The sequence below is a fragment of the Canis aureus genome, chromosome 5, assembly GCF_053574225.1.
Source record: "Canis aureus isolate CA01 chromosome 5, VMU_Caureus_v.1.0, whole genome shotgun sequence".
In the NCBI taxonomy this organism is placed as follows: Eukaryota; Metazoa; Chordata; class Mammalia; order Carnivora; family Canidae; genus Canis; species Canis aureus.
Genome location: NC_135615.1, coordinates 49,579,798 through 49,593,550, shown reverse-complemented (window position 1 = coordinate 49,593,550; position 13,753 = coordinate 49,579,798). Strand labels below are relative to the sequence as shown.

The following is a 13,753-nucleotide window of genomic DNA, read 5'->3' as shown; positions in this document are numbered from 1 at the left end:
AACTGATGAATCAATGAACTCTACCTCTGAAACCAATAATATATGTTAACTGAATTTTAAAAAACTGCTGCTGAGGTTGCATGTTGACTGTAAATACCAGTAATACTACTAAGATGTATGTACTTTAAGAAATTCCTTAAAAATCTCAAACTGAGATAATAAATTCCAACCCTCACCCAAAGGTTTTTGTCAGGATTACGTAAGAAATATATGCAAATTACTTAGCACAGATGTTTTTAACTTGTCATTATTTAGAAATTATAGCAATTCTCATCAGTTGCCAGCTCAAGGTATCAGAATTCACTATATGACCCAGGAATAAACTCCAAATCTGTGTAGATGAACTCAGTTGTCTTTCCCTAATATCTCACAGATTTACTGCACTACTTTTCAAGCAAGGATGAAGTGGTAAACTAGGATATGAGAAATTACTAGGATAATTATAGGATAGTTTCTTGGATTACCAAGTTTTCACACAAATACGAGACAGAGAAGCTGAATAATTTAAATAATAATGTAACTGCTGAAGACCTTACATGTCATTTTTATATTAAACTAAACATGTACATAATGTAGACCAAACTGCAAAACACATTTAATTTTGAAGGTAAAAATAATCACCCTCTGAGAATATTTGCATTTGCTGACACATGTGTGGCTATGTCCTCAAACACCTTGAATTTTAAGAAGTATTATTAAATATAAATTGGATCTACTAAGAGATAAAATTCTGCTTTAATACTTCTACATTACTGATCCTATTTTTTAAATTTAAAATTTTAATTTTCTCAAGTCATTTTTTTAAAACTCAAGTACACATGTCATTATAACTGAAATCGGAACCATATAGTTTATAAGGATTTTAATGCGTGTTTTAACATTTAAACAATGTACATAAAGCAAAAATATACTCTACATATGCATTCTACATATACTCTACACTCACTTCTCTGACATTTAATGTTTTACAACAAATTTACCTGTATGTTGACTCTTTCAATCACACAAGAAAGCACATGCAAAACATGCATCTTTGTGTCACATTCTGTAACTTGCTGCAGTAGTTGAAAAAGTAGTGTGAACATGGTTTCCAAATACTGCAGGTAAACAGGGAAAAAAAGAGGGTCAGAATAGAAACTAGTATCTTCACAAATAGGAATAAGAAATAAAATTAAGTCATAATGTCAAAGCAACAAATAAAAGATGAGCAAACAAAACCTCAGCATTACTTATGTAATTTCAAATTGTTCAAGTTGTCAATATTTAGAATAGTGATTCTTTTTTATTACTGCTCAATGGATCCATTTTAAAACTTAATTCATAAAAAAAAATAAAATAAAATAAAACTTAATTCATCCACAAACTGAATAATGTTTTCAGAAGACTGTATCTAAACTCTGTGTTTACATTTCATACCACTAACTAAACTGCTAACAGTGTCTTTCTTATCTTTGGCCTTCCATACATTCCCGTTGTCAATCACAGAATGTTTTGTTTTGCAAAGTCCCTTGCAAAAGGAGTATCAATAACTATACTCGAATACCAATTCTCTATGTGGCCCTTACCATATGCTGCACAGGGATATCAATTTCTGTACACATGTATTTATTATTCAAAGGATGATGGTTATTATTAAGAAATAAATATCCTATGCCTGGCTATTAACTCCTATATTACAAAATTATAATAGGAATTAACAAATCACAGGATGCTAGATATTTACATAAAACAAACATGTGATCTTTCAGATATTTAGTTCACTTTTAAGATTTCTAAAACATACTTATTTCATCCAAAAATACCTACATAATAAAAACCCTGCTTTACTAATGAAAAACCTCCATATATGACCTACACAAGAAATACAGATAGACATTTTATTATCATATAGCTTCCTTCTTTCCCAGTCTTCTTTTTTTTTTTTAAAGTGAGAGAGAGGAGAGGCAGATGGAGAGAGAATCGTAAGCTGACTCCACGCTCAGGGCAGAGCCCAATACCGGGCTCAATCTCAGCACTCTGAGATCACAATCGGAATGAAAACCAAGAGCTGGAGGCTAAATCAACTGAGCCACCAGGTCCCCCTGCCCAATCTTAAGAATCAATACTACCCACATGCCTGAGATCGAGCTCCACATTGGGCTCCCTGAGTGAGGAGTCAGCTTAAGATTCTCTCTCCTTCTTTTTCTTCCCCTCAACTCCTAAAATAAATAAATCTTAAAAAAGAAGAAATACTACCACCATTAAATTAAGTCAAACACCATGTTACTGCTGGGGGTTAGGTGAAGAATAAAAAGATGAGGAAGACTTCCTGTTCTGCTATTCAAGTAACTTATAATCCAATGCTGGATAAAGACATAAAGATGAAAACAAGTAGATGGAGGATAACCTGAGGATTAAAAGTAACAGACACAGATAAAATCAAAGTAGATGCTTTATAATTGTGAAAAAAGAAAAGTGTGTCAACTCCAAGACAGTTAAGATAGCTAAACAAAAATAAGCAGAACAAAAATAAATCAAAATTACTTGAAAAACAATTACTTCTAAAATAATCCAATATACTTTTAAATTTGGCTCTAATCAATAACAGATAAATATAATTTCAGTTATAAAATGACATTTAATATCCAAGGACATAAGCAGAAATTATTATCAATCTTAAAAATAAATATTCTTACCGGTAGAAACTGATCTGTTCTAAATTCAAAATCATCAACAGGTAGAGTAGTTAAGGAATACTGAGAATGTATGAAATATATTGGAACAAAATATATCTAAAAATCAAATATAATAAACCATTCAAAAACTATATTTTAAACTAACAAATTTTATCAAAAAATTATTTAAATGTGTTGCTAAAATTCTTCACAATGAAGTATTACTTTTCAAAGACTTTATTTATTTGAGAGAGAGAAAGAGAGAGCAGGAGCAGGGGGAAAGGGAGAGGGAGACAGACTACCCGTGGAGCAGGGAGCCCAGTCTGAGGCTTGATTCCAGGACCTCAGGACCATGACCTGAGCCAAAGGCAGATGCTTAAACAACTGGGCCACCTAGGTGCCCCTGAAGTTTTTGATTTTGTTTTTGTTTTTTTTTTCAGATTTTATTTTTAAGTAATCTCCACACCCAACATGGGGCTCAAACTCAGAACCCCAAGATCAAGGATTGAATGCTCCACCACATGAGTCAGCCAGGTGCCCCAACTCAAAGAAGTATTTTTAAATTCCTTAAAGGATATTTAACTTCAGGGTTGTAGCTGTTTCAATACGGACCTTAAAAAAAAAAAAAAAAAAAGTACGTTATTAGTTTTTAACAATTCTAGAGCTATTTAATATCATGAATATCAAATGGCAAAAGAATTTAAATCACTCTTTACTCTTTTCATTAAGATTTAAGTCACAGAGCAAGTTAACATCTAGAAATAAAAGAATATTCCTCTTACTGTGCAACAAGAGTTGAAAAGAAAAAGTAAGGTAGTGTCCATTCCCACCCTTCTCAGTTTCCCATAATTTATTTCAGGCGCCTTTAATCCAGGGGGTGCCTCTAGGAAAAAAATAATTTGCCGTAAGTGTGCTGAGAGTGGGGGACTCAGAGAACAGTACAAGGGGGTTGCTACAGGGCAAGAGAAGGGTGAGACCGCAGAGGACAAACAACAGGCAAATGGGGTAGGGCTGGTGAGACTGGAAGATGTACAGTGAAGAGTGAGGGAAGAGGCGGGGGGAGGAGGAAGAGGAAGAGGAGGAGGAGCAAGGGTGAGGAAGAACATACGTTCCCATCTGCAACCTCTATTACAGGAAATCCTTGAACTATCCCAACAGATTCTGAGATTTTCTAAATCTCAAAGTTCACAAATACACAAAGATTTGTACAAATTCCTGACCTTCCCTGAACTTATTTTCTTCATGTATCAGCAAGTTCCCTCAGCAAATCACATCACGACAGCCTCACCTCCCCAGTACTCTCTGTCAACTGTTACCTGTGATTTGGTCAGCCAATCTGGCACAGGCTACCACACCCAGAGTTCCAGGAAAAGTGACATGAACTCAAGCCATGACTAAATTCTATATTCTACTCTATAAAACAATGTATTTGAAACATTTCTTTCCTAGCTGAGAGCCATAACTTTCTTAGCTGCCACACTTCCTGTACCTGTAACAGCAACTGGCTTTTTCTCTGCAGCCATTTTTCACAAAGAAATGTTTTAATCATTTTACAGGAGCTTCTGAAGTCCCAAGAGGCTGATCAGGCATCAGCCTGTCAGTTCACGAAATGTTAAGTACTCTACTGCCAAAATCACAGATCTAAGAGCCTACAGGACAGGTGTTTTCTCACCTGCCTTTTCTTTTTATTCATTGTCTCTAAAGAAAATGTGAACATTTTCAAACTTTTAAATAATGTAACAAATTTGCTGATTGTCTAATACATGCAAAGTACCATGGCAAGTGGTCTACCACAAAATGACCTAATGAAAACAGGGTCTACTCGTATGATTAAAAATATTCAATAAGGAACTACTATCTTCCATGCAATATGCTGGATGCTACAGAAAAAAAGCTTTAAGAGAGATTTAGTTTTTGTCCTCGGAGAACTTATACTCTTGAAGGGTACTGGCCACCCAGGTATTAAATAATTATCAATACAAATGTCAAACTTGAAAATCTTAGGAACAGGATAATCCCCTTGAAGACATGGACTGGCTGGTCATCTTTAAATTGTCATCATTTAGAACAGTGTGAGGCATACAGTTGGCACTATGTAAATAATTAAATTCACAGACAACAGGACATAAAACCCCCCAAAAGAAAAAGGACAAACTGCCAGCATAATAACCTTTAATTCTCTTGATTTTTTTTTTCCACTGAATGACCACATAAGCACCTAACTCATACCCCTGACATCTACACAAATAAGTACAGGAATCAAAAGAATCATTGGAATAAAAACTGGCTCTTTTCCTACCTACCCGAGAAGTCACGGTAGTATTATAGAAGAGATGGAATGAATTGAGATGACTGGCCTGTACTCTAGTTTAACTCCATAACTAGGAAGCCAAATCAGGAGGGAAAACAAAAAATCCCCCAAAGTTTAAGAAAACAGAGGCACATTTAAAATATAACAAAAATACTCTGTGTCTCTCATGAATAAACAAAATCTTTAAAAACAAAAACAAAATAAAATATGACAAAAATAAGTACAAAATTAGCCATTCCTGAACTATAAAAGAAACAGGAAGTCCTTACCACAGAGAGACAGTATGAATTTCACAGTGATTCATAATAAGGAAAAGTCAAAACTCACATTTATGGAATGAAGAGACAGATAATATGAGAGAAAATTGGTAAAAGTGAGTCTAATAATTCCTAGGATGCTAATTGTTCAATAAATACTTGCTAGTAAATGCAAGAAAAGAAAACAAAGTGCTCTAAATATGACTTTTCAAAGAATAAATCCCTCTGAAGGAGAATGAAATCCTAAATGTCCAGAAGTGGGTCAACACTATGAACTCAGCCTACAAGTTTATCCTAAGTCCCGCTGAAATCTCAGAAAACTTGACACTTAACAGGCTAATTCCTTTACAGGGACAAAGAAGTACCATCAAAGTATAAGAAACATTGGAAGGATCCAAGAAAGCTTGAGAGCAATAGAGAAATGAAGGAGAAGACAGTAGAATCTCCAGGCACCCTTAAAATACGGACGCCCAATCCCAGTTGCACCTCGCACTGTACACTCAGGGTTTGCTGAGTTCTGTACATGCCACTCAAAGTCCATTCTTAATGCCATTAACTGGCTTTCCATCTCGAAAATTGGTTATTTCTAGAGTGGTAGTTAACCTGCCCATACAAATCACAATTTCTTTGCTTGAGAGACAACACCCCCACACCCTACTTCCAAACTATAAATCTGGCTGCACCACAATTCACCTTTCATATAGCCTTTTACAAGGGTGAAAGAGTATACCAATGCTAATTTTTAGTAGCTTACTGCTTATGGTATTGAAGTCTGCATAAATAACTGAAGTCAAAAGTGAAACTTGAAAAAAAAATTTGTAATTTCTAAAATTTAAAGACGTAACTGGCTCAAAAACTTTAAAAACCAAAAAATTCCAAGATATTAATCAAACATTCTGGTTAGTGACCATCTAGGGTAGTACAGAAGAAGGTTCTCCTCATCTAAAATTTAGTCATTCTTGCTTACACTATAATAATAGCATAGTGTAACACTGTTGTCTTTATTAAAAAATTATAAAAATGGAACCATACTTCCTATCATAGGCAAAAATAAATTCCATGTAAAGAATCAAGGATAAAGAAATGGATTAAACAATGAACAAAAAGAATGAACCAGAAATCCGATTCCACTAAAATTAAAAACCTTTACTCAACAAAAACATAATGGAACAAGAGTGTTCATCATTTGTCATAATGAACAAAGACCGAGACTCAACTGCATTTGGAAGGCTTTATTTCTTAAGTATTTGAAATATGCGTGGAAAATTATTACAATAGATACTGGGAGGCGCACACATAGGTGCTTGTTATGATAGTCACTGAATTTTTTCCCTTTGTTATAATTCTTAAGTTTTAAAAAGTTAAAAGCCTCTTTTAAATATGAATCAAAAATAAGCACGGAAGTAAAAAATTTCAAAGTAGCAATTATCTTAAATCCTACCAAATTTTCCCAACATTCATTACAAAAAGTTTCCAAATATTGCAATAACTATAAATGCTTATTCATTACGCCTACATCAAGTTTTAGTTTATAAAATCTGGCTATCTCTAACATGTCAAATTGTTAACAAGGAAAAGTTAAATATTTCACCTAAAGCAAAAAACAGTCACTCAATTTGCATTATATTTCCCCAGATCAAATGATAATGTCAAACTATCATGCAACTTTCAGAAATGGAGATGTACTCCACCCAGTGGCCTCTGGTATTATAAGATTTATGGAGTCCTAGTATAGGAATGGAGAAGGTGCTTTCTCTAGTTGCTGCATTATTTATACTCTGTCATAGCCAGTCTTTTTTTTTTTTTTAGATTATTTATTTATTTATTCACGAGAGGCACGGGGGACGGGGTGGGGAGAGTGGGTAGAGACACAAGAAGAGGGAAAAGCAGGTTCCATGCAGGGAGCCCGATGCGAGACTCGATCCCAGGACTTGAGGATCACGCCCTGGGCCAAAAGCAGGTGTCAATGCTGAGCCACCCAGGTGTCCCTGTCACAGCCAGTCTTATAATAACATACCCATAAGATCTGGAAACCACACAGACAACCGTAAGATCTGGAAACCACACAGACAACCACACAGGATTAAATCTATCCCAAGCAAGAGAATATGGATTCTGAAAGCCAGCGAATATTCAGATCCATCAGTACCTATCTATCCACAACACATGCACATTTGCAAACAACATGTGTACCCTGTGTATATGTCTATATGTGCGTCCCTGTATGTGTATGTATTATGTATTATATACCTTCCCACATCAGCCAGCATTTCTCACAAGTTGAAATTAAAGTTGTATATCTTATATACACCAAAAGGCCAAAGTGTGTAACATTAACTTGGGATCTTACTAAACACAGTTTTAAGAAGTAGTAACAAAATAATGGTGGCAGGATAAAACAACTGTAGAAGATGTAAAAATGAGAGGAAATCACCAGAAGATGTACGGGAAAAGGGCAAGAGCTGAACCTAAGCAGCATCTTCTCTAAGTGTATGCCCTGGATACTACTCTATCTGTCATCTTGGATAGTCACAATGCAGATGTACATTTTAAAGTTTCTGGTCAATCCTAAAATAAAGAGGACCACTGGAATATTTAGCCCATGAAACTCTTTTGCTCCAGTAATACTTGTTTGTATGTGATTAATGTTCCTTTTTTAAAGTGCAGAACTAAACAGCTCATTGTTCTCTTTATTCCTCTGAAAAGATTCATTAAAAATGAGTATAAGACCCCAAAACAGAAGTTTTTCCCAAAGAAAGCTTAGCTGAAATTTCATCATTTTGTAACACTTCCATAAAACATTTAATGCCTTCTTTCTGATACCTCTGACAGAAGAGCAAATAGTGTTTCCAAATGAGAAAACAAAAATTTAAGTCTTATAAATACTTCACAGTTATTACAAAAGTAAACTCGGTCCAATAATCAGTAATCTCAGCAACAACTAGGTTTTATTAACAAACTTCTAAGAATTTAAACGTGGTAAAATAAAAGGGGATTCCCTTGCAATTTCCCTTGATTAAAATAAGTAATAATTACAGCATGATACTTAGAGTAAATTTTCAATTATTTACACAAAGTACATAATGCTTAAATAAAAATCCAAAGATCAGTTCTATTTGCCTTTGGAATATATTGAGCTTTGTTACTAGGTTTACCTTTCTAATTATGTTTTCCTTCACTGAACATTAAAAGTAGTTTATGTGGTACACATGTGAAAATGAGAAAAGTATGGCCCAAGCCTTTGCTGAAAAACAGGGTTACCGGATGGGTTCAAAAATTTTTTTAAAGGAGTATACTGAGAGATGATTGAATAAAGCCTAATTCAGGGGGTGACAAAATCACTTAATTTCACCTAAAATAATTTGAAACTCAGAAAAAGATAACCAAACTTAATCTTTTCAAGACTATGCTGGAGTCAGATCTAAGCCCAAGACAATCTATAATAAGTCATAAATATATTCACTCAAGCATAAAATAAAGGACCACTTGGGAGGAAAAAAACTATTCTACACAATGTGGAACTTCTTAAAAACACACACAAAAAAACACAACTTTTTAAGTAACTGATCTAAATATTAGAGCAGAAAACTTACTGCTTTTAAGGTAATAAGGCACCAAAGAAGCTATTATCAAGTTTTCAGAAACAAAACAAAAATATTATATCAACACTGTAAATAAAGAAAAAGTCAGAAAGGAAACAATTCCAAAGGCTAGAAAAACACACATACACACACAAAAAAACCTACAAAAATGAGAGACAAAGAATCAACAGTAAAGATGAAAGTGATTATGACATAAATGTGAGAATGATAAAAATCTTAATTTTCTGAATTAAGAAAAAAATTTTTAAAAATTTTTAAAAAAAGAAAAAAATAAGCTAAAAAGGATCTTAACACACTTTCTTTATTCTTACTAAAAAATTATAAATTTTAGAAAAGTAAAGGTTAATTTTTTTCATTGAATATTGATGAGAAGGGCAAATAATCAAAGGACTTTCTTCCCTCAAACTGCTCACAAGGAAAAATTCTAACAGTGAAAGGTCACCAAAATTCTAAACACATCAAAACCATTTCTGAACTTGAAATTTAAGATAGGTTAAGCTTAGAGAAAAAAAAAAGTCTTAAAACATTTAAGGAGCATACCACTAAGTCTTGATCTTGAAGCAAGTTACAAATTGCCTCATATAACATGGGTCTTAAGTCAGACTTGAATTTCACAGAAATCCACTGACCAATGAGCCAAATCACTCTGCGTCGCAAAGGCTTATACCTGGATAGGGAAAAATCATGAAATTTAAATGGTAAATATTTTACTAAGATTATTTCACTTAGTATACTTTTTTCATTTAAATTTTAAATATGGTAAAGAAGCAATCAATTTCTTTTATAAAAGTGTAAAAGCTACTTGTAAACATACCACAGTATAAATACTAACAAAGTTCTGATCTATAAAAACTGAAAATCCGTAGACAGATATATTGTAAATATAATTATTTTATATTTAAAAACTGTAACATCAATATGTACATAAAAATCAAGTCCATTTCTGTTTCCTCAAATGACCAAAAATATTTAATCTGAAAAGGCTTAAGTAGCTAATGTCCCAAACCCTAAAGCTAGAGATGCTTCAAAAAAGTAATAATAAAAGGAAGTCCTGTATTCAATTTTCCAATTCCAATTCTGTTAATCTTACAGATTATTTTCCAGAACACTGTGAGAGATTTCAACATTTACATAAAATATTCACATAAACCTCCGCTGATTTTAGGTAAATTAATTTTTTTAAAAGTGCCCTATTACAGAATGTGACTCGTATTATCAAAAATAATGATTTACATTTTAAAAGCTGTAAAACATCTACAGTAACATATTTACATATTTCTTTCTTTCTTATGACCACCTTTGCTAAAGGCAATGAAGTTTCTTTAGGCAAGGAGAAAAACCACAAAGCTATAACAACTATGTATAAGAATTCCACCCACAAAGTCTCTTCTTGATACTATACAAAATTTAGTAGTGAGATAGTAACTGTTTCTGGGTATGAATGGAATAAGCTAATAAACATACCCCACTTTTTTAGAGAATCAGATATCTTGATAAGATAATCAAGCACACAGATATACTTATCAAAGATGCAAAAAATGTGTTTAAGTACTTCTGCCCTCAAAAGGTTTATCCCACCTAAAAGAATTAAAGAACATAAAGTTATCTAATAGGATTTCAGAAAAGGAACAGAGAAGAGTGCGTAGAAAGAAATGGGATTTGAACAACCTTTAAGATAAACAGTGTTTGGGGCTGAAAACTGAAAAAAATGCCATTTGAAAGAATAGTGACTATTTAAACAAAGTAACAGAGGTAGAAGTAAACACTTGTGTGCAGAGTAGTGGAGGACCCAAAGAACCATCTTGATTCTGAATCAAGATCTCTGAGATCGCTACATTCAACATTGTATTCCAGATAAAGAGAATGAAGCTCAGAAAGGTCAAATTTTAAGTTCACTTAGACCACAGTCACTTCTGAGCAGAGTTAAAATTAGGGGACAGTTTGTTCCTCAAAAACGTGCTCCCTGCACCAGCAGCATCATTATCCTGGAAGCATTATGGGATCATACAATATGACCCAGATCTGAATACATAACCTAAATCAGTAGGTGTAAGATACAAGATCACCAAGAGATTACTATGCACATTAAACTTTGAGAAATGCTGGACTAGATCAGCTCTGTTCAGAAGAAACATAATGCAAGCCAAATATGCAATTTTAAATGTTAGTACCCACATTAAAATAAGGTAAAAGCAGGTGAAATTGTAATATTTTTATTTACCTTAATATATGCAACATATTATCATACACTTTACACTCTTCAGTCTTTCGGTTTAAATTTGAGTTAATTAAAATTAAAGTCATTTCCTCAGTTGCATTAGGTACAATTCAAGCACTCAATAGCTATATATAGCAGCTACTGTACTGGACAACAGAGATCAAGAATAAATAGCCTCCGAGGTTTAAGGATAATCAAACCACACATGTGTGTTCCTACCAAAGGCACATGTGTCTTCCTAATGGAGGTTTTCTCTACATCAGAGGCTCACTAGCTTCCTTTGGGCAGAGTTACAGGCCATCTTATCCACCACAGACTTTATAGGACACAACTGAAAATATATGCTGACTGAATAGATAAAAAGCTACTTAATGGTCAAAAATATTTTTTTTAGTTTCTTTTTATTTCAAGTTTTTCTTTAGAGTCTACTTAGTTAACATATAGTATAATATTGATTTTAAGTGGGTCAAAATAAACTTCTTAAAGAAGATCTGATTTATTTATTCATGAGAGACACAGAGAGAGAGAGGCAGAGATACAGGCAGAGGGAGAAGCAAAAGGGGAGCCCGATGCGGGACTCAATACCAGGACCCTGAGATCACGACCCTAACCCAAAGGCAGATGCTCAACCACGGAGCCACCCAGGCGTCCCCAAAATAAATTACTTTTAAAGTACCTCCAACTCTATAATTCTATGGCTCTCAAGATTTATGAAATGAGCCATATATAGATGCTTTCCATTTATTCATTAATGTAGTCCAAAAAATGCTAGTCCAGTAATGACTACATGCTAGGCATTCTGATTGGCACCACAATTACAGAAACAAATCAACAGAAACACACAATTCAAAACAAGAACAAAGTCTCTTGGAATTTTTAAGTCTCTAATTCTAAACCAAGAAAAAAAATTATAAAAACTATGAAAGACCTTCTCCCTTCCATTTTAGCCATTCAGTACCTAAAATTAGTCATGTACTTAAATATATCTGAAACATAATAATTCGGAAAAGTGCCACTAAACATCAGAGAGTTCTGTACTATTGAATAGGGCAAACCAATCCAAGTCTAAAGTGTGCCCAAAGGCCTTCTGTCATGTTGTCTCTCCATCCTTATCTACCCTCTCCCACTTTCAGTATGCCACGTGTTATTCCAAAGCAATTAGTTGGTCATCATTCATGACACCATTTACGTCAGACTACTAGTGTAAGAAGCAGTATACATTTTTTCCTAGAATTTAGAAAAAAAATTTTCTAGAATTCAGGGGAAAAAAAATTTCTAGAATTCAGAGAACTCCATCTTTCCTTACCTTCATATAAAATTTCCTCCTGCAAATTATCTTATCTACATCAAATACTTTATACATATTACAATTTACTATTGAAGTAAAAAAAACATTATTTTTCAACTCAAGTCTTATTCTACACTTGATTATTATCAAAGTCATACCATAACTTTGTAAAAATTTTAAGAAATTTTAATGCCTTTTCTTCATCACAAAATTAATAACGTAAAGTAAGTGTATTATTAACACAAAGTTTTATACTTGCCTATTGTGAATGACTTGTAATTCTGGAAGAAGTTGGTTTTTAAACCATTGATCAAAATCAACACTGTCAAACAGCTCATAAGCCGCTAATCCAACAGCATTATACACTACAAAGAAGATTTGGGAAAAAAAAATTTTTAATTTCAAATGCTGGGCCAAATGTTAGGTGTCTTACTTAAGAACTAATCTTAAAACAAAACAAAAAAAACAATTCTGAGGGACTACTTTAAAACACGAAATATGCAAATAAAAAAGGGAAATTTACAATGTTAATCAGAGAAATTATTTAGACAGACATTTTAGAGTCATTATTTGAGTTACTTTATATTGTTTTTCCTAAATACTCCTTAGTGCTTTCAAACAGAAAACTATAATCATTTACAAGTCAAAATTATAAAATCAACATCAAAATTATAAAATCAAATAAATTATTAATCAAGTCAAATTATGAAAAGTATAAAATAACACCTGCTTCTAAATTGACACAATATTTTATGATCTGGTCCCTATCTACCTCTCCAGTCTCATCTCTTACCACAGCCCATGAACTCTATGTTCCAATTAAATCAAAATATTCCCAGTTCAAAACTTAACTGTGCTTGCTCTACTTCCCTTCAAATTTTTGTAAATACTCCTCCCTCTGCCTGGAACCCTCTTCTCACACTGACCCTCCCCTTGTTAAGTCCCATTTTTTTTCTTTTTTAATTTTTTTTTTTTTTTATTTATGATAGTCACACAGAGAGAGAGAAAGAGGCAGAGACACAGGAAGAGGGAGAAGCAGGCTCTATGCACCGGGAGCCCGACGTGGGATTCGATCCTGGGTCTCCAGGATCGCGCCCTGGGCCAAAGGCAGGCGCCAAACCGCTGCGACACCCAGGGATCCCTGTTAAGTCCCATTGATCCTGGTGTTCTCATATTATACTTCTTTCAGAGCCTTCCCTAGGCACGCCAAAACCACCTGTGGTTTTCCAATGGACTACCTGCCACCTATTTTACCATTAATCAGCTTGTACTATGCTATAATCCATGGTCTGCTTACTTGGTTATCTCCCCCACCAGACAGTTCCTATATTTTAGGTACTCCTGTATCCCAATCTCTCCACATAACACCTGCCACAAAACAGACATAGCAAACAAAAACAGACATAGCGAACATTTATTACTG

General features: G+C 33.8%; 1 protein-coding gene across 3 annotated transcripts in view; it reads right to left on the bottom strand.

Annotated features, from left to right (window-relative positions):
- The window catches only part of IPO11 (importin 11), a 201,413-nt gene that overhangs the window by 119,913 nt on the left and 67,747 nt on the right, over nucleotides 1–13,753 (bottom strand). For all 3 annotated transcript variants that reach the window (XR_013379936.1, XM_077897964.1, XM_077897963.1), the window contains exons 15-19: nucleotides 12,590–12,695; nucleotides 9,365–9,491; nucleotides 3,233–3,266; nucleotides 2,676–2,716; nucleotides 981–1,097 (exon numbers count right to left, since the gene is read on the bottom strand). Coding sequence is in view for 2 of the 3 variants with exons in the window: in XM_077897964.1 (XP_077754090.1) it covers nucleotides 981–1,097; nucleotides 2,676–2,716; nucleotides 3,233–3,266; nucleotides 9,365–9,491; nucleotides 12,590–12,695 (425 nt within the window). In the remaining variant the exon portion in view is untranslated. The remainder of the gene's footprint in view (nucleotides 1–980; nucleotides 1,098–2,675; nucleotides 2,717–3,232; nucleotides 3,267–9,364; nucleotides 9,492–12,589; nucleotides 12,696–13,753) is intronic.